This window comes from Salvia hispanica, chromosome 6, assembly GCF_023119035.1.
Source record: "Salvia hispanica cultivar TCC Black 2014 chromosome 6, UniMelb_Shisp_WGS_1.0, whole genome shotgun sequence".
NCBI classification, from domain to species: Eukaryota; Viridiplantae; Streptophyta; class Magnoliopsida; order Lamiales; family Lamiaceae; genus Salvia; species Salvia hispanica.
Window position 1 is genome coordinate 3,870,983 of NC_062970.1, and position 14,585 is coordinate 3,885,567.

At 37.3% G+C, this 14,585-nt stretch overlaps 3 protein-coding genes across 3 annotated transcripts; all 3 read left to right on the forward strand.

Annotated features, from left to right (window-relative positions):
• The first annotated feature begins 264 nt into the window (after positions 1-264).
• Positions 265-1,602, forward strand: LOC125193755 (UDP-glycosyltransferase 75C1-like). The gene has a single exon (XM_048091626.1). The coding sequence runs from the start codon at positions 265-267 to the stop codon at positions 1,600-1,602; it is 1,338 nt and encodes a 445-aa protein (XP_047947583.1).
• A 488-nt stretch (positions 1,603-2,090) lies between these two features.
• On the forward strand, positions 2,091-4,055 carry LOC125193757 (putative F-box protein At1g53370). The gene is made up of 3 exons (XM_048091628.1): positions 2,091-2,715; positions 2,801-2,990; positions 3,944-4,055. The coding sequence occupies exons 1-3, from the start codon at positions 2,091-2,093 to the stop codon at positions 4,053-4,055; spliced, it is 927 nt and encodes a 308-aa protein (XP_047947585.1).
• Positions 4,056-8,168: 4,113 nt separating this feature from the next.
• On the forward strand, positions 8,169-9,470 carry LOC125193759 (UDP-glycosyltransferase 75C1-like). Its single transcript, XM_048091630.1, has 2 exons — positions 8,169-9,047; positions 9,120-9,470. The coding sequence occupies exons 1-2, from the start codon at positions 8,169-8,171 to the stop codon at positions 9,468-9,470; spliced, it is 1,230 nt and encodes a 409-aa protein (XP_047947587.1).
• Positions 9,471-14,585: the final 5,115 nt, after the last annotated feature.

Consider the following 14,585-nt stretch of genomic DNA (forward strand, 5'->3'; position numbering starts at 1 on the left):
CGGAAAGAATAACGCACAAATGAAAGCTGTAAATACACAACGCAAAGATTTCTTTATTTCTCTTGTCGCATAACTTCAATGACTTAATCTGTCCATTTCCATTGGACTATATAGCCGTATACGGCGGCATGCATAGTAACATTACTAAACCAACATAAATCTTGTCAAAAAAAGATTAAAAATTTCTATGTAAATGTAACATGTATCATTCTATATAAATTTCAAATGCATCAAATTGCATGACATGCTTAATTATCAAGGAAAATGAAGCACCATCACTACCTCATCACATGCTTCCCTATCCAAGGCCACATCAACCCTACTCTCCAGTTAGCCAAAACCCTCGCCACCCTCGGCGCCACCGTCACGTTCGCCACCTCCGCCAGCGGCCTCAAACGCGTGCACGACCGCCTCCCCTCCCCGGATGGCCTAACCTACGCTCCCTTCTCCGATGAGAACACCCCCGCCAGCGACACCACGACCTACATGACAAACATTAGGCGGTGTGGCACTGAAAGCCTTATCAAAATTATCCAAAACTCGCTTGACACGGGCTGGCCGGTAACCTGCCTAGTCTACAGCCTCCTCATGCCTTGGGCTGCCAAGGTGGCGCGTGACATGAACGTCCCCTCCGCCTTTCTCGCGATACAATGTGCCGCGGCCTTTGCCATTTATAGCCGATTATTTGGCGGCGGCAGCATTGATGGAGGAGAGATTGATTCATCGGTTTGTGTTAAGATACAAGATTTGCCTACTTTTTCTTCGTGTGATTTTCCAACATTTGTATTGCCTCAAAACTATATGCATTCTTTCATGAGGCCTATGATGACAGAGCACATGAAAGAGCTCGAAACCCTACCAAAACCGCTTGTTCTTCTAAACACATTTCAAGAACTCGAGCAAGAGGCGATCAAGGAGCTGGAGAGCAAGCTAAATGTCATTGCAATCGGGCCGTTGATTGCTACAAGCAACTCATTTGGTGGTGACTTGGATAACGAGGACAAGAATTATCTTCAATGGTTGGACTCGAAGCAAGAAAAATCGGTTGTGTACATTGCATTTGGTAGTTTGGTGGTGTTGAGCAATGAGCAAAAGGTAGAGATTTTGAAAGGACTTGTGGAGAGCAAGAGGCCGTTTTTGTGGGTAGTTAGATCACTAGATAGTGAGGAGGAGGAAGTGAAGAATATGTTTGATCAAGAAATTAGAAATTGTGATGGTATGATAGTGACATGGTGTTCACAAACGGAAGTGTTGAGTCATAAGTCTATAGGGTGTTTTGTGACGCATTGTGGGTGGAATTCGACTCTTGAAGGTCTGGTCAGTGGGGTCCCGTTGATTGGGTGCCCACATTATTCTGACCAGACGACGAATGCTAAGCTTGTGGAAGATGTGTGGGGGAATGGGGTTAGAGCAAGAATGAATGGAGAAGTTGTCATGAAAAGAGAAGAATTAGGGAAATGTTTGGATGTTGTGATGGGTGAGGAAGAAAGAGGTAAAGAGATTAGAAAAAGGGCTTGGTTGTTGAGAGGCATGGCCATGGATGCTGTCAAAGATGGTGGGTCTACCTACAATAATTTGAGGAAGGTTATTGACACTTCTTGAACGAGGGTTACTCGGTATTAGTGTTCGTTGGTTTATTAGACATGCTCACATGCATCCTAATTAATATCACTACGATGGTTTAGATTTAATGTTTAATTAGAAGAGACAAGCGTCGACAATATAATTTAAGTATTATTTTGGAATTTATAATTATTCGTGATTTTATGGTAATGATTAGTTTTGATATAGCTTAAATAATTTATTGGTATTATTTTTAAGCAATAAAAAAAATATTATAGAAGTGATCAAGGTCTAACTAATTTTAAGTGTATAATTACCATAACTCAATGTAAAGAGATTAGTTTTGATATAGCCTACCTAATATATGGAGTATATCTTGTATATATGGAGTGAAAAATTCAGTGGTCAAAATTACATTGAGTTATGGTAACTATTTTTTAATATATTTTTATTCCTTATATATTTAAATAATTTTAAAATATAGGAATCGAAAATTGAAGCGTTACATTCATCAATTACTCCAAAATATGATAATCAAGAATCGAGATCGATTCAATGATCTTCCACGAGAAATCACGGTGGACATCCTGTCAAGACTCCCTGCTCGAAGCATCATGAAGTCCAAGTGCGTTTGCAAGGCATGGCGCTATCTGGTGCAGTCCCCCGAATTCGGCCCGTTGCATGCTAGTCGTGCGGCCTTGTCCTCGGGCCACCTTCCCGCCATTGAGGACCTCACATTCTCAAACATTACCTACTCCCTCTTGGGGTATATTGAGGATAATGAAGTGATACAAAACCCACCCAACGGTTTGGTTCTCTCCCATAAATGGCCAAACCCTAACTCGTTTATACATAGCTCAGTTAATGGCTTGCTCTTCATGATCAACTTGATCTCCGCGTCTGAACTATTCATATGCAATCCAATCACTCGTGAGTATGTCACTTTTATTCTTGAGTGTGATTTGTGGGAATATGCATTTGGATTTGGTGTAAGTAAAAGTGGTCAACACAAGTTTGTCATGATTTCTCAATCTCAAAATACGTGTCAAGTATACACTCTAGGCACGGGGCAATGGAAAAGCATTGCGATTGGGAGCCAGTTTGAGTATGATGTGGAATACAAGGTTGTTTTTGTTAATGGGAATCTGGCTTGTACTTGATAGTAGCGAAGCTAGGATTTCTTGTCTCGATCTTGAAACAGAGCTATTTACCTCTTTTTCTTGTCCTGAACAAAAAGGCGATTTTGAGTTTTATTCCATATCTGATTTGGAGGGTCTCTTGTGCTTCAGTGATGATACATCTATGTATGAGATTGAAATATGGTGTATGAAAGAGTATGGAGATGACAAATCTTGGACTCTTGATTATGTTATCAAGAGACCAATGTTTACGGTCGAAATTGGTCACATTCTTCATTATATATTCAGGTACGATGATAATATGCCAAGAGAAAAAATTTATTATATTCTTGATGAAATTGAGGCATACCAAAAGAGGCTTCGTGGTGATGAATTTCTCCATACTTATCATATTCTTCGTCATATATTAGAAAATAATATGAGTGAGCACGTTAACGAGGATGAAATTGATGGTATTATTGATCAATTTAAACTACTTGAATTTGAGCATGATAAGCTTTATCCCATTAAAGCATTCCAAGATGGCAGGATCTTACTCGCGTTGGAAAAATCTGCTCGACTATTCTACTACCCGAGTGGCAAGACTAAATTTATTCGATTGATCACAGAACGGGGGAGCATTGCTCGTTCCAACTTAGTTTATAGTCCTAGTTTTGTTTCCCTCAAATCCTTGGTGATGGATAATATGAACGTTCATTCGTTTTAGAGTTTTATTACATTAGTATTTCTTTTGAGTTATATTGTTATATGAATGTATTTACTCTTTTTGATTGCTTTGTTTTGTCCTTTATAATAATCTATTTTGGCCTTGTTGTTAGTGTTTTATTATACTTAAGATGAAGGAGGAAGAGATATTTGGGGAATAAGTAGCCGGCCGCTCCCTATCTCGTTTCTTCTAACCCAAGAATAAAATTGCAGGAGTATATTTATATTGTTGGGTTGTTTTCAGTGTCATAGAATTGTTAGAATAAATAGAGATTTTACACTACATTTTATTATATAGTAATTTTTTAAATTTGGGTTTGTAAAATCGTTTATTGCATTTAATTAAGGTTAAAGTGAAATGAGATATTTATTAGCGGACGAACGGAAAAGGAAAAATAAGACATTTAATTGCAGAGGAAGGGAGCATTGATTTTCACTCTATGTGCGGTGTGTCCAAATATGCATAAACAACCGATTCTCAAATAGTAAGGAAATATATGTAAGTGCAGCTATATGAGCAACAATGATTAATATAGGTTGTTCCTTTACCCTAACAACAATTTGATCTCTGCTAGAGCCAAAATCGCTCCACCAGTTCCGACTTTCGAGCATTTGCTCAAAGCATGGGCTGATCAGAGGCATGTTTGAATACGCCTTTCCGGCTAATTTTATTCTACAAGCATCACTACCCTCTCCTCTTCTTGGTCGAAAGGACTCTGCTACAGCCCTAAGTTATCTGAGGCATCAGTTGTTGCAGTTTTCGCCCGATTTAGATGCTTGTTACTGGCCAAATGTAATCATATTTCATCGTGCCACAGATCTTATTTCAACGACACTTGTTGAAATATCTTCGTTATGGACCTGAAGCTGCTATGACTTTTCTCAGACCAACTCAAGGAGGCACCACGTTTCAAGATGTCTGCACCAAAACTGGAACGTAACTCTCCACTGCAGTCTCATCATATTCTGCAATCAATTAATGGATCAGGGAAAATGAGAACTACGAATTTGGCATGGTATGATATCCAGGAATATTTGTATGAATTGATCCGTGACTGAGCTATTTCTAAGCTACCAGTTACTGAAGACAACAATTTTAATAGTTGTATTAAATTTTAGATATTAGAATAAATCATGACTATGAAATTATCCTCAGATGGCAGTGATATTGGGATCACCTTTAGCATATTAAAGTCTTCTTCAATCAAAGCAGTATCAGAATCAGAAAATGCACGTGAAGGGCCTCCATCAGGTAAAACCCACATAAAACTTTCCTGTTGCATATTGAAAGAAACATAAAATCAGGAAAAAAAAGTGTTAAAAAGCAAAATTTACAGATATCACAGGCAAGATCATTAAATGTTCTTCAGAAAATGTGTAAGTAAAGAAATACTAGTTAATGTAGTTCTATTCAATGTCCTGAATTCGTCTTAATTAAAAGTTCCATTTAAAGTACGCTAAAGAAATGTAGTTATAATTTACTGAGCAAGTCACATGTTGTAAAAGGTAGATGGAAGCACGCTAAAGAAAAACTTGCTATATCATTATCAACTATGAACAATTTTAAGTACTATCGAGATTATGATGTTCAGCAAAATATTACAGTAAGTACTACTAAAAATGATTATATTTAAGAGATGGGAAGCCTTTGGAAGGAAAAAAAAAAAAGATATGGAGTAATATATACTTGATAATTTTATCATTTGATAAAAAGTAAGTGCGGTTTTATCAAACAAAAATCATTTCATATATACTTGATAATTTTATCCACACTTAATGTTGGATATAAAGCTCACCTCGATGCTTCCCAATAAAGTACTACTTCTCTACACAAGCTCGGCTTCAAAAGCAAACTCCTTGTACACGCCCTTCTTGAAAGAGGGTATGCATTCAATTAGTCTTATGAACATACATAAGGTGCATGGCATACAATGATCCTATAATGGAATGCATTCTATATATGATCGAGGTTCGATCAAGATAACTTCATTCCATGGACTAAGGGTTTATCTCAAATTAGGTCCTTTTGCCATTTTTTTGATACGAAAATACCCGTTTGAGCATTTGAGCAATTTGATCTTTTTACACTTTTAACAATTTAAATATGATATTATTGCAGTGGTGTACTAAATCTAATATTATTTCAAAATTATCATTCTTCTTCTTTTTTGTCATCCTTCACTTTATATCTTTATTTCAATATTAGATTTAATTTTAAAAAATTAAATTTTAAATTTTGATTTTTAAATATCAATAATTTTTTATTAATTATTAAAATTATTAAATAACAAAAATTAATAGTTTTGATCAATATTTGATAGTGTGTGATATTTAATCAATAAGGTATGACGGCGCCTTAGTTTTAATCATAAATAGATCATATAACACGATTTATTCTGAAATAAATATGCATCTAATGTAAGATTAATATAAGTTTCGTTTATTAATTTGAAAACAATCAAAATTAACTAGAAAATTTCAACAAAATACTCCTATATATAATTAAATTAGTAGTATCAAATTTTTAGTCAACTTCATGATATTTAATCACAGGGAATTATAACAACCGAACAAAGGCTAAATAGAATAGCTCTTTTTTTCCATCATGATTAATACTTCTATTATTTTTCTGTACTTCTTCCATTCAGCTGAATATTATATTAAATAACAAAAATTAATTGTTTTAATCAATACTTATAGTGTCCATTGAAGGGCAGGGGTTTTGCACGTGTGTCGTGTGCACGTGTCCCTCCTTTCGACAAGATTTATAGTTTCCCACTTTTGCAGCAAATATTATTAAGTATAAGCGGCAAGAGCGGGGTCGAACCCACGGAGACCATGGACCTACTCGAGATTATTTCTACAACACGGGGTTGGTGTTAGCCACCACGCCTTGAGCATTGGAGTATGGACCTAAAAACTAGAGTGGGAAACTTAACTTTAAACATGGTTTGAGAGCTTAAACTAATCTAACTAAGCGAGCATGAAATGAAATGTAAATCCCGACGTCGGAGTTGTCAATTCCTCTGTCGAGGCTACAGAGCTAAGCTACATGGATCTAAACATCTAAACTACAAACTGGGAAAAACATCCAAGAAACAGGAGTAAATAAATCATCAACATGAAAGTAAATCAAAGCGGTAAAGAAAGCAAGGATCCAACATCGGAGTCGTCAATTCCTCTGCCGAAACCATTAAACCTAACTAGAAAGCGAGGTATGAAAGAGCTTCTAAGATGGAGGCGTCAATTCCATCGTCGAATCAACCAACACACTGTAAACCTGCACTAAAACATTGAAACACATGAAAATAAACTAAAGCTGTAAAGAAAGTAAGGATCCAACATCGGAGTTGTCAATTCCTCTGTCAAAGCCGTTAAATCTAACTAGAAAGCAAGGTGGTGAAGGAGCTTCTAAATCGGGACCGACTCTGAAAGCTGGAGCGAAATCAGCAAGACCGGCGCAGCAGCACACCGGCGGTACAGTCGCGGTGAGGAGCTGGGCGACGAAACTGTGACAAAAACACAAAAGAGATGAAAGAGAAGAGCGAGAGTGAACACACCGGAAGGAGGCAATGGCGGAAGTGAACACAGTAGAAGGAGGCGACGACGATCGATGACGACGAACAATTGAGCCCTAGACTTTCGATTGGAGGATTGGCGAAATGATGAGAAGAGAAGGAGAAGAGTCGCGCGAAGATTAATTTTGAAAAATGATATGTTTTTCGAATTTAACCCTATTTTCATTTGTTAATGACAATTTTAACCCCGTCATCTTATAGTGAAGTAATTCGATCATATAATGATGTAAAATCTGGATGAATTTCAAATATTACATGGATGAATATCAGCCCTTGATTTTCTTAATCTTATGGCTGATATTTGTTCTCTAGTTATGTACTTAATGGGCACTTGCCCCATATTAATTAATCATATCTAGTTTGTATTGAAATTAGGTTGTGACTAGTGATGGGTTGGTATAGTATATATATCGTATTGAAATGTTATAGTATGTAAATTCTACACTAGAGATAAAAAAAAACTACTAACATACCCAAATTTTATATGCTACCATTTTCAACAATAATACTGTACCTCATTTTTAACTATTTTACCCACTTTATTTCTTATACTTATGCCATGAGACTATTTTTATAGGAAGAAGGGAACATTTGTTATTTATAAGGGATGATATGTTCCGAATGGCATCTTCTTGTGAAAACATTTTTAAAACAAAATTGGTCATGAGCCGCATTATGATTCTTCAAAAAATGAACTCTAACTAGCTAGTGTTTATTAAAATATGAAATTTTAGACAAGCCGTCCCAACACATATATAGATTTTTGGTTCATCAGCAGCAACGTAATATAATCCAACGGAATTAACGTTAAGTCGTAATTAAGACACAGCTAATTCTAAGGTTTCTTTAGTTCTGTCGTCATGATTTAACTGTTTGGCCATTTTCTCTTGGACTATATTTATGAACATACATAATTTAAAATCTTAGATTACGGCCGGCAGTGTACATTTATAGCATAGTCCCATTTTCCTTGTCATGTTCAATAATTTATTATAGATATCCTAAAAATAAAATTAACGTTATCTTTTACAAAAATTATAGGAGTAGTAAATTAGTTTTATCCAGGATTAATCATATAGGAGTATATAAATACCAAATACAAGCATTTAATCAGAGCGCATAACAAAACTTCCTTTTAGAAAAACCTTCTACACATTACTATATCAAAGAAAGAAAACCAGAAATGAAGCATCATCACTATCTGATCACTTGCTTCCCTCTCCAAGGCCACATCAACCCTTCTCTCCAGCTAGCCAAGAACCTCGCCGCCCTCGGCGCCACCGTCACGTTCTCTACCGCCGCCGGCGTCCTCGAATCCCTACCGCCCGCCCCCGACGGCTTGTCCTACGCCTCCTTCTACGACGAGAACTTCTCCCTCACTGCGGCCTACCTCACAAACTTGAGGAAATTTGGTCCCCAAAATCTCACCGAGATTATCCAAAAGTCCCTCGATGACGGCCGGCCGGTGACCTGCCTTGTCTACAGCCTCCTCATCCCGTGGGCTTCCATGGTGGCGCGTGACATGCACGTCCCCTCCGCCTTCCTCGCGATACAGTGCGCCGCCGCCTTCGCCATCTATAGCCGTTTCTTTGGCTGCGGCGGCGTTAAATCGGATGATTCGTCAGTTTGTGTGAAGATACAAGATTTGCCTACTTTCTCTAGTTGTGACTTGCCAACATTTGTATTGCCTGAAAACGCCATCAATCCGGTCATGGGGCCTATGATGATAGAGCACATGAAGGAGCTTGAGACCCTTCCAAAACCACTTGTTCTTCTAAACACATTTCAAGAACTCGAGCAAGAGGCGATCGAGGAGCTCGAGAGCAAGCTAAATGTCCTTGCAATTGGGCCGTTGATCGTGACGAGCTATTCATGTGTTGAGGAGAATTACATGGAGTGGTTGGACTCGAAGCCGGAGAAATCGGTTGTGTACGTTGCATTTGGTAGTTTGATGGTATTGAACAAAGAGCAAAAGGTTGAGATTTTGCATGGGCTTTTGCAGAGCAAGAGGCCGTTTTTGTGGGTAGTCAGATCATCGGATACCGAGGACGAGGACGAGGAGGTGAAAAAATTGGTTGAAGAAGAAATGAAGAAATGTGATGGTATGATAGTGGCATGGTGTTCTCAAATGGAGGTGTTAAGCCATAAGTCCATTGGTTGCTTTGTGACGCACTGTGGGTGGAATTCGACTCTTGAAGGTCTGGCCTGTGGGGTCCCGATGATTGGGTGCCCACATATTTCTGACCAGACCACGAACGCTATGCTTGTGGAGAAGGTGTGGGGGAATGGGGTCAGAGCGAGGGCGAATGGAGAAGTAGTGCTAAATAGAGAAGAATTAAGGGAGTGTGTGGATGTTGTGATGGGTGAAGGAGAGAGAGGTGAAGAGATTAGAAAAAATGCTTTAATGTTGAGAGGCATGGCCATTGAAGCTGTCAAAGATGGTGGGTCTAGCTACAATAATTTAAGGAAGATTATGTTGGAATAAAAAGAGCAAGACACAATGGAAGAATTAATCAAGAATATATCTTCCACAAAGAGAATCGAACTAAGAAAGGAAAAGATCGAGATTTTTGTATTTAATTTATACTTTCAAATTTATCTTATGAATTAGTCCAAAGTATAGGGATGTTGAACCACAAAAAAATGCAAAACAATATATCCAATATGACTTTCGAACTATGTTGTTATCTAAGAAACTCCAATCTTATTTTCTACCAGGTTGTAGAGATCTAGTTTATGAATTATAGCTTTGGATCACCGAAACTGTATCATTTTGTGCCATGTATTTTCGAAAAAATAATTACACAATGGAATCCGATGAATAATGTTAAGAAATCAGGCATAAAAAAATAAAGCCAAGACATTTTTTATACAAAAGCAATAGTTTCACTTTTAATTGAAGGGTTTCAAGCTCCTCCAAGTCGTTGTTCATCACCCTCCGAGCCTTCGGCGACGCCATCTGAGCCTCCGGTACGCCAGAACAAAGTTGATTTAATTCTATTGTAAATCAAATAATGTAACGCTCCACTTTTTCAAACCCTAATTTTCGGGTTATAAAATTTTTTGCATTAAATGCCTTAAATGCTTGATATGTGAATTAATTGATGAGTGATTTGCATAGTGTCTATGTGACCTAATTGCGTATGGGAATTGAGATTGAGTTGAATAGTCAACTTGTCGAAATGTTGACGTGGCTATTGAATAGTCAAAGATGTGGAAAAAATGATGTGGCCGTTGAAAGGTCAATACGTTGAGAAAAGGGAGTGGAAGTGAAGAGATGATTGATCTGAATATGTGAATATTTGATGCGGAGAAATATAATTGTGGGGGAATTATTATTATTTATTTTGCTAAGGGATGAGTGAGAAAAATAATAGGAGCATTTCTTAAACCATGTGGAATTTTCGGCCGACATGATCCTTGTCATGTAGAATGAGGATATGAATATAAGCGTGATGAAAAACAGTTGCGCGACCGTGATGTTTTAGTAAAAGAAAATATTTTGGGCCTTGCAGGTCTTTAAAGTTAAAACCGATGGACATGAGAATGGCATGTCATATAATTGTAGATAAAGCATTTCGGCAATGAGTCCAATTATGATTCGTACTCAATACACATGTATGTTTTCACAGCCAATGGGAGTTGAGCGGTGGCGACGAGCGCGGTGTGAGTAGGAAATAATAAGATGATCTGTTAGTACTTAAAGTGTCGTTGTGTCTCCACGTATGGCCTCGCCCTACTCACGGTCCAACCCAAACATATTATGAAAACTCGTGATCTTTGGTTGGGTATAAACTCTTTTAGGGCGTGGGAATGTTTTGAACATGAAACATAAGGTATTTTGAACCTTTGCTATTTTGGAGCATTTATTGTGATAGTCTTTGGATTTCAGCGCTAAGGCATTATTTCTTCTTACGCTCCAATTGTTAAATTAAATGCTTTGGCTAAATCACTTTTAAAATGGAACCCAGCCCATGATCTTTGATGCATTTAAGTCCGCCTAGTTAGCGATCATAGCATTTATTATACTACGATGAAGTAGAATTAGATTCTGATTGGTATATCGAGCACCGAGTTCTTTCAAGCTCACGGACCAGAGAGTTTGTTGAATTAAAAATGCGAAATTTGTGTAAATTGATTAATGGATAATCGTCGAAACAGCACCGCAGCTCGTCCACTCAAACCACGATGGAATGAGGTAACAAGTATCCTCTTGAATATTGATTTGAATTATGAAATATTTGGAAGTTGAAGCGAATGGGAGTTGTTGTGATATTTGGAAATTTGTGATGGAGTATAAAATGATGATTATGCATGCGGTGGAAATTTGCGGATTATGATTATACAAAATAAAGATGAATCTTGTTATACGAGTGATTTACGTGAGCTGAGTCGCTACGAATCGGAATAAATGAGATTCTATATGATTTGTGATTTTCGTGATGAGCGATATCTGTGAATATTGATTTGAATTGTGAGATGTTGAAATTGCGATGGGAATATTACTGCGGTGAGAAAATGAAAATATTTCAATGGTAATAGAAGTTAATATGATGTCTTTGAAAAAAAAATATTTCTTGGGAGTGTGAAATGATGTATATGCATGGATATGAAATTATGAAGTGCGATTATGCGAAATGATGAATGATGTTGTCTTAGTGAACTTGTATTTTTTACTTTCGATAAAAGAAAATCGGCGGTGCATTGTTGAGCTTGCTGTGCTTGGATGAATGAAATCCTATATGGTTGTGATCTCTTGATTGTATGTGAAACAACACATGGGAAATGTGAAGTAAATACTTATGGCTTTTGAAAATGTTGTGAAGATACAATTGGGAGACATTATGAGAATATACAAATTGTTTTTAACAATGAGGCATGAAGCGTTGAATGTGATGGATATTGAAGTATGATTGTGAATTTGTATTAGTTGATGTTGAGATTTGTTATCATACAACAGTAAGAAATTAGCAAGGAAATACGTTGCTTACATGAGCGACAAAACTTTATGCTATGTGATTGAAATTTCATGACTATGAAGCTGTGAGAAAAGCATGACTACGCGTGTGGTTGTGAAATTTGTGATTATGATGTACATGCGCATGAACTACATGATTTATGAAATGCGATTCCATGAATGATTGATTGACTAAGTGTTCTTATTCACATATCGATTTACGATATTTGTTATGAAACACCAAATGGGTTATGTGACAAACATGTTTTGATTGTGCAATATATGAATGAAGTTTCATGTGGTGATAACTTTATGACCAATGAAGTACAAGGTATCGTATAGAATCACTACGAGAGTGAAATGTGAAATTTGTGAACTACATTGCTGTGACGTAGAAACCATATGGAGCTTGAGTTAGGTAATGATCGGATATTAGATTTGAAGTGTGAGACTTCAAGCTATACTTGAAATTATAGAGTGCCTAAGAAGTAGAGCGGGAGGCTGAGCGTCTTTAAAGAACTCGATTTACCAAGATATGTGCAATATCAAATTTCAGTGACAAAACCAACGAAAATATATGTTGAACTTGGGTATCCTTACAAGGGTGAATCATACCCTAGAGCTAATAAAACTATACATCTTGCATTACTGCCAAAGTGGCAATGCGACACAAATACGACGCGTTTATGACACATTAAGATCGCGTGTATAATGGCGATCAAAAATAGTATGTGGCATGGCAAGAAGAAGACTTTGAAGATACGACCATCAAAAATAGTTATTAATTTCGATGATCGATGAATCTCAATTTGGAATCCACGGTTTTCATGAAACTGATGCTACCATGTTCATGCTCGCGAAAAATGTGCGAGAGAGTGCGGCCTCCATTAGCTTGAATGACGTTTTTAAATCGGCGTGCCTAACTTGGATCTAAGTTCTTTTCGGACGTTTTGAATGGCTGTGAGCCATTGTCTATTTAAACGCCTTGGTTGATTCACAACTTGCAAGTGATATCCATTATTTCTTTTTCCTATGTTTTCTCAGCAGTCATGACTCACTTGGCTTGAAAATTTGGTGTTTGCCTTGTAACTTTGGACATACGGATTGTTGGTCTTCTTTAATTCGTCATTCTAAAGACGATATTTGAATTACGAGCCTCAAAGTGTTGAACTTTGATCTAAAGTTGTTTGCGATTGTAGACAACTTTAGTATGATCACATCTCAGAACTTGAGTTATTCAAATGATGGAATATTCTACTTGAAATTTTGTTCACCTCTTCATTTTATTTGTTCGCTCTTCTTGATAAAATTCTTTGTATTCAATGATTTTTCTTTACGCCCGGCATATAGAGATTAGAACTACGATGTTCTCTTTTTTCGTTAAACGGGTTTGATCGTGTTAATTTTTAAAGAAAAGTTCCAATCACTTTGGGTTGCCTCGGCAAACCCGTGAATCCGATTGATGTGATTTCATTTTCAATACCATGATGTCATTGAACCATTGATAGTGCTACTTCATGACATTTGTCTATGTTTCTAAGTCTGTCGCGGCCCGGTTGTTTTAGGCTTTGACATGTTTGAGCGATATCATTCATTGCTGTCGGAATTTTGCAAATTTTGATCGGAGCGATACCAGCTATGGAATTTGAGATTTATGGTAGTTTCATCACATTTTCATGACCTACCTCATGCTTTCTTTCGAACTCTAAATGCGGAGTAAATTCTTAAGCTTTATGGGTTTTGCTTGATCCTCTAAGCCCATTTAAATTCTCGAGAATGAATGAGTTAGAAGTACAATGGAACTTAGTCTCGCTTTGTTTCAAACCAGTGTCGATGATGAGATTTGGAAGTGTCGAAGCTAGAAATATTATCCTTGTTTCCTTGATTAAGTTTGGGCCTTTGATGAAAGACATTTTGATGGTGTTTTTTTGAGTTGAAATCAATTTCTATCCGAAGTAAGGAAATTTGTTTGATCAATTTCGAATTATTGATAATAGACTCGAGGAAATGTTAGAATTGTGCTTTAGATCAGCGCGGAAATTTTACACCAACTAAAAACATCGACATAATCAATGAGGCGTTAGATACGCAACAACGAACTGCATCGCAGTGGCAGAAGACCGAACTTAAACAATAATCTCTTGAGAAGGAAATATGTAATACGAATGGTTGATGATCAAGGCATGACTACTAATGTGATAATTGGTTTTGATAAGATGATGGTGTCTTCACCGGTGGGTGGGACGATATAAATCTCTCGAGCATGCTCAAACGTAGAGATTCACCTGAGATCCTCTTAAAATTAGTCATCCACACGACACAGTAATGGCGATGGGAGAATCGATATAATCTTGGGAATGGTGGTGACCTTGAACTGCAAGCGATTCGTAGTAGGAGAGCGGAGATATCTCTACAAGCTCAGGCGAACCATCATATACACGGAATCTGCAGATGAGCCGTGAATCGCCATCATATCCAGCGCTTGAGCGACCGCAATGATGAAAAAGGCGACTGCCTATCTTGTCTACCTCCATGGAAAGGAGAAAAACGAGGAAGAAGATGGAAGATGTTGCTGTCGTGCAAGAATTTCAGACGTTTTTCAGTATTCACGTGGACCGCGAGATCGACAATTGGAGTTCACAG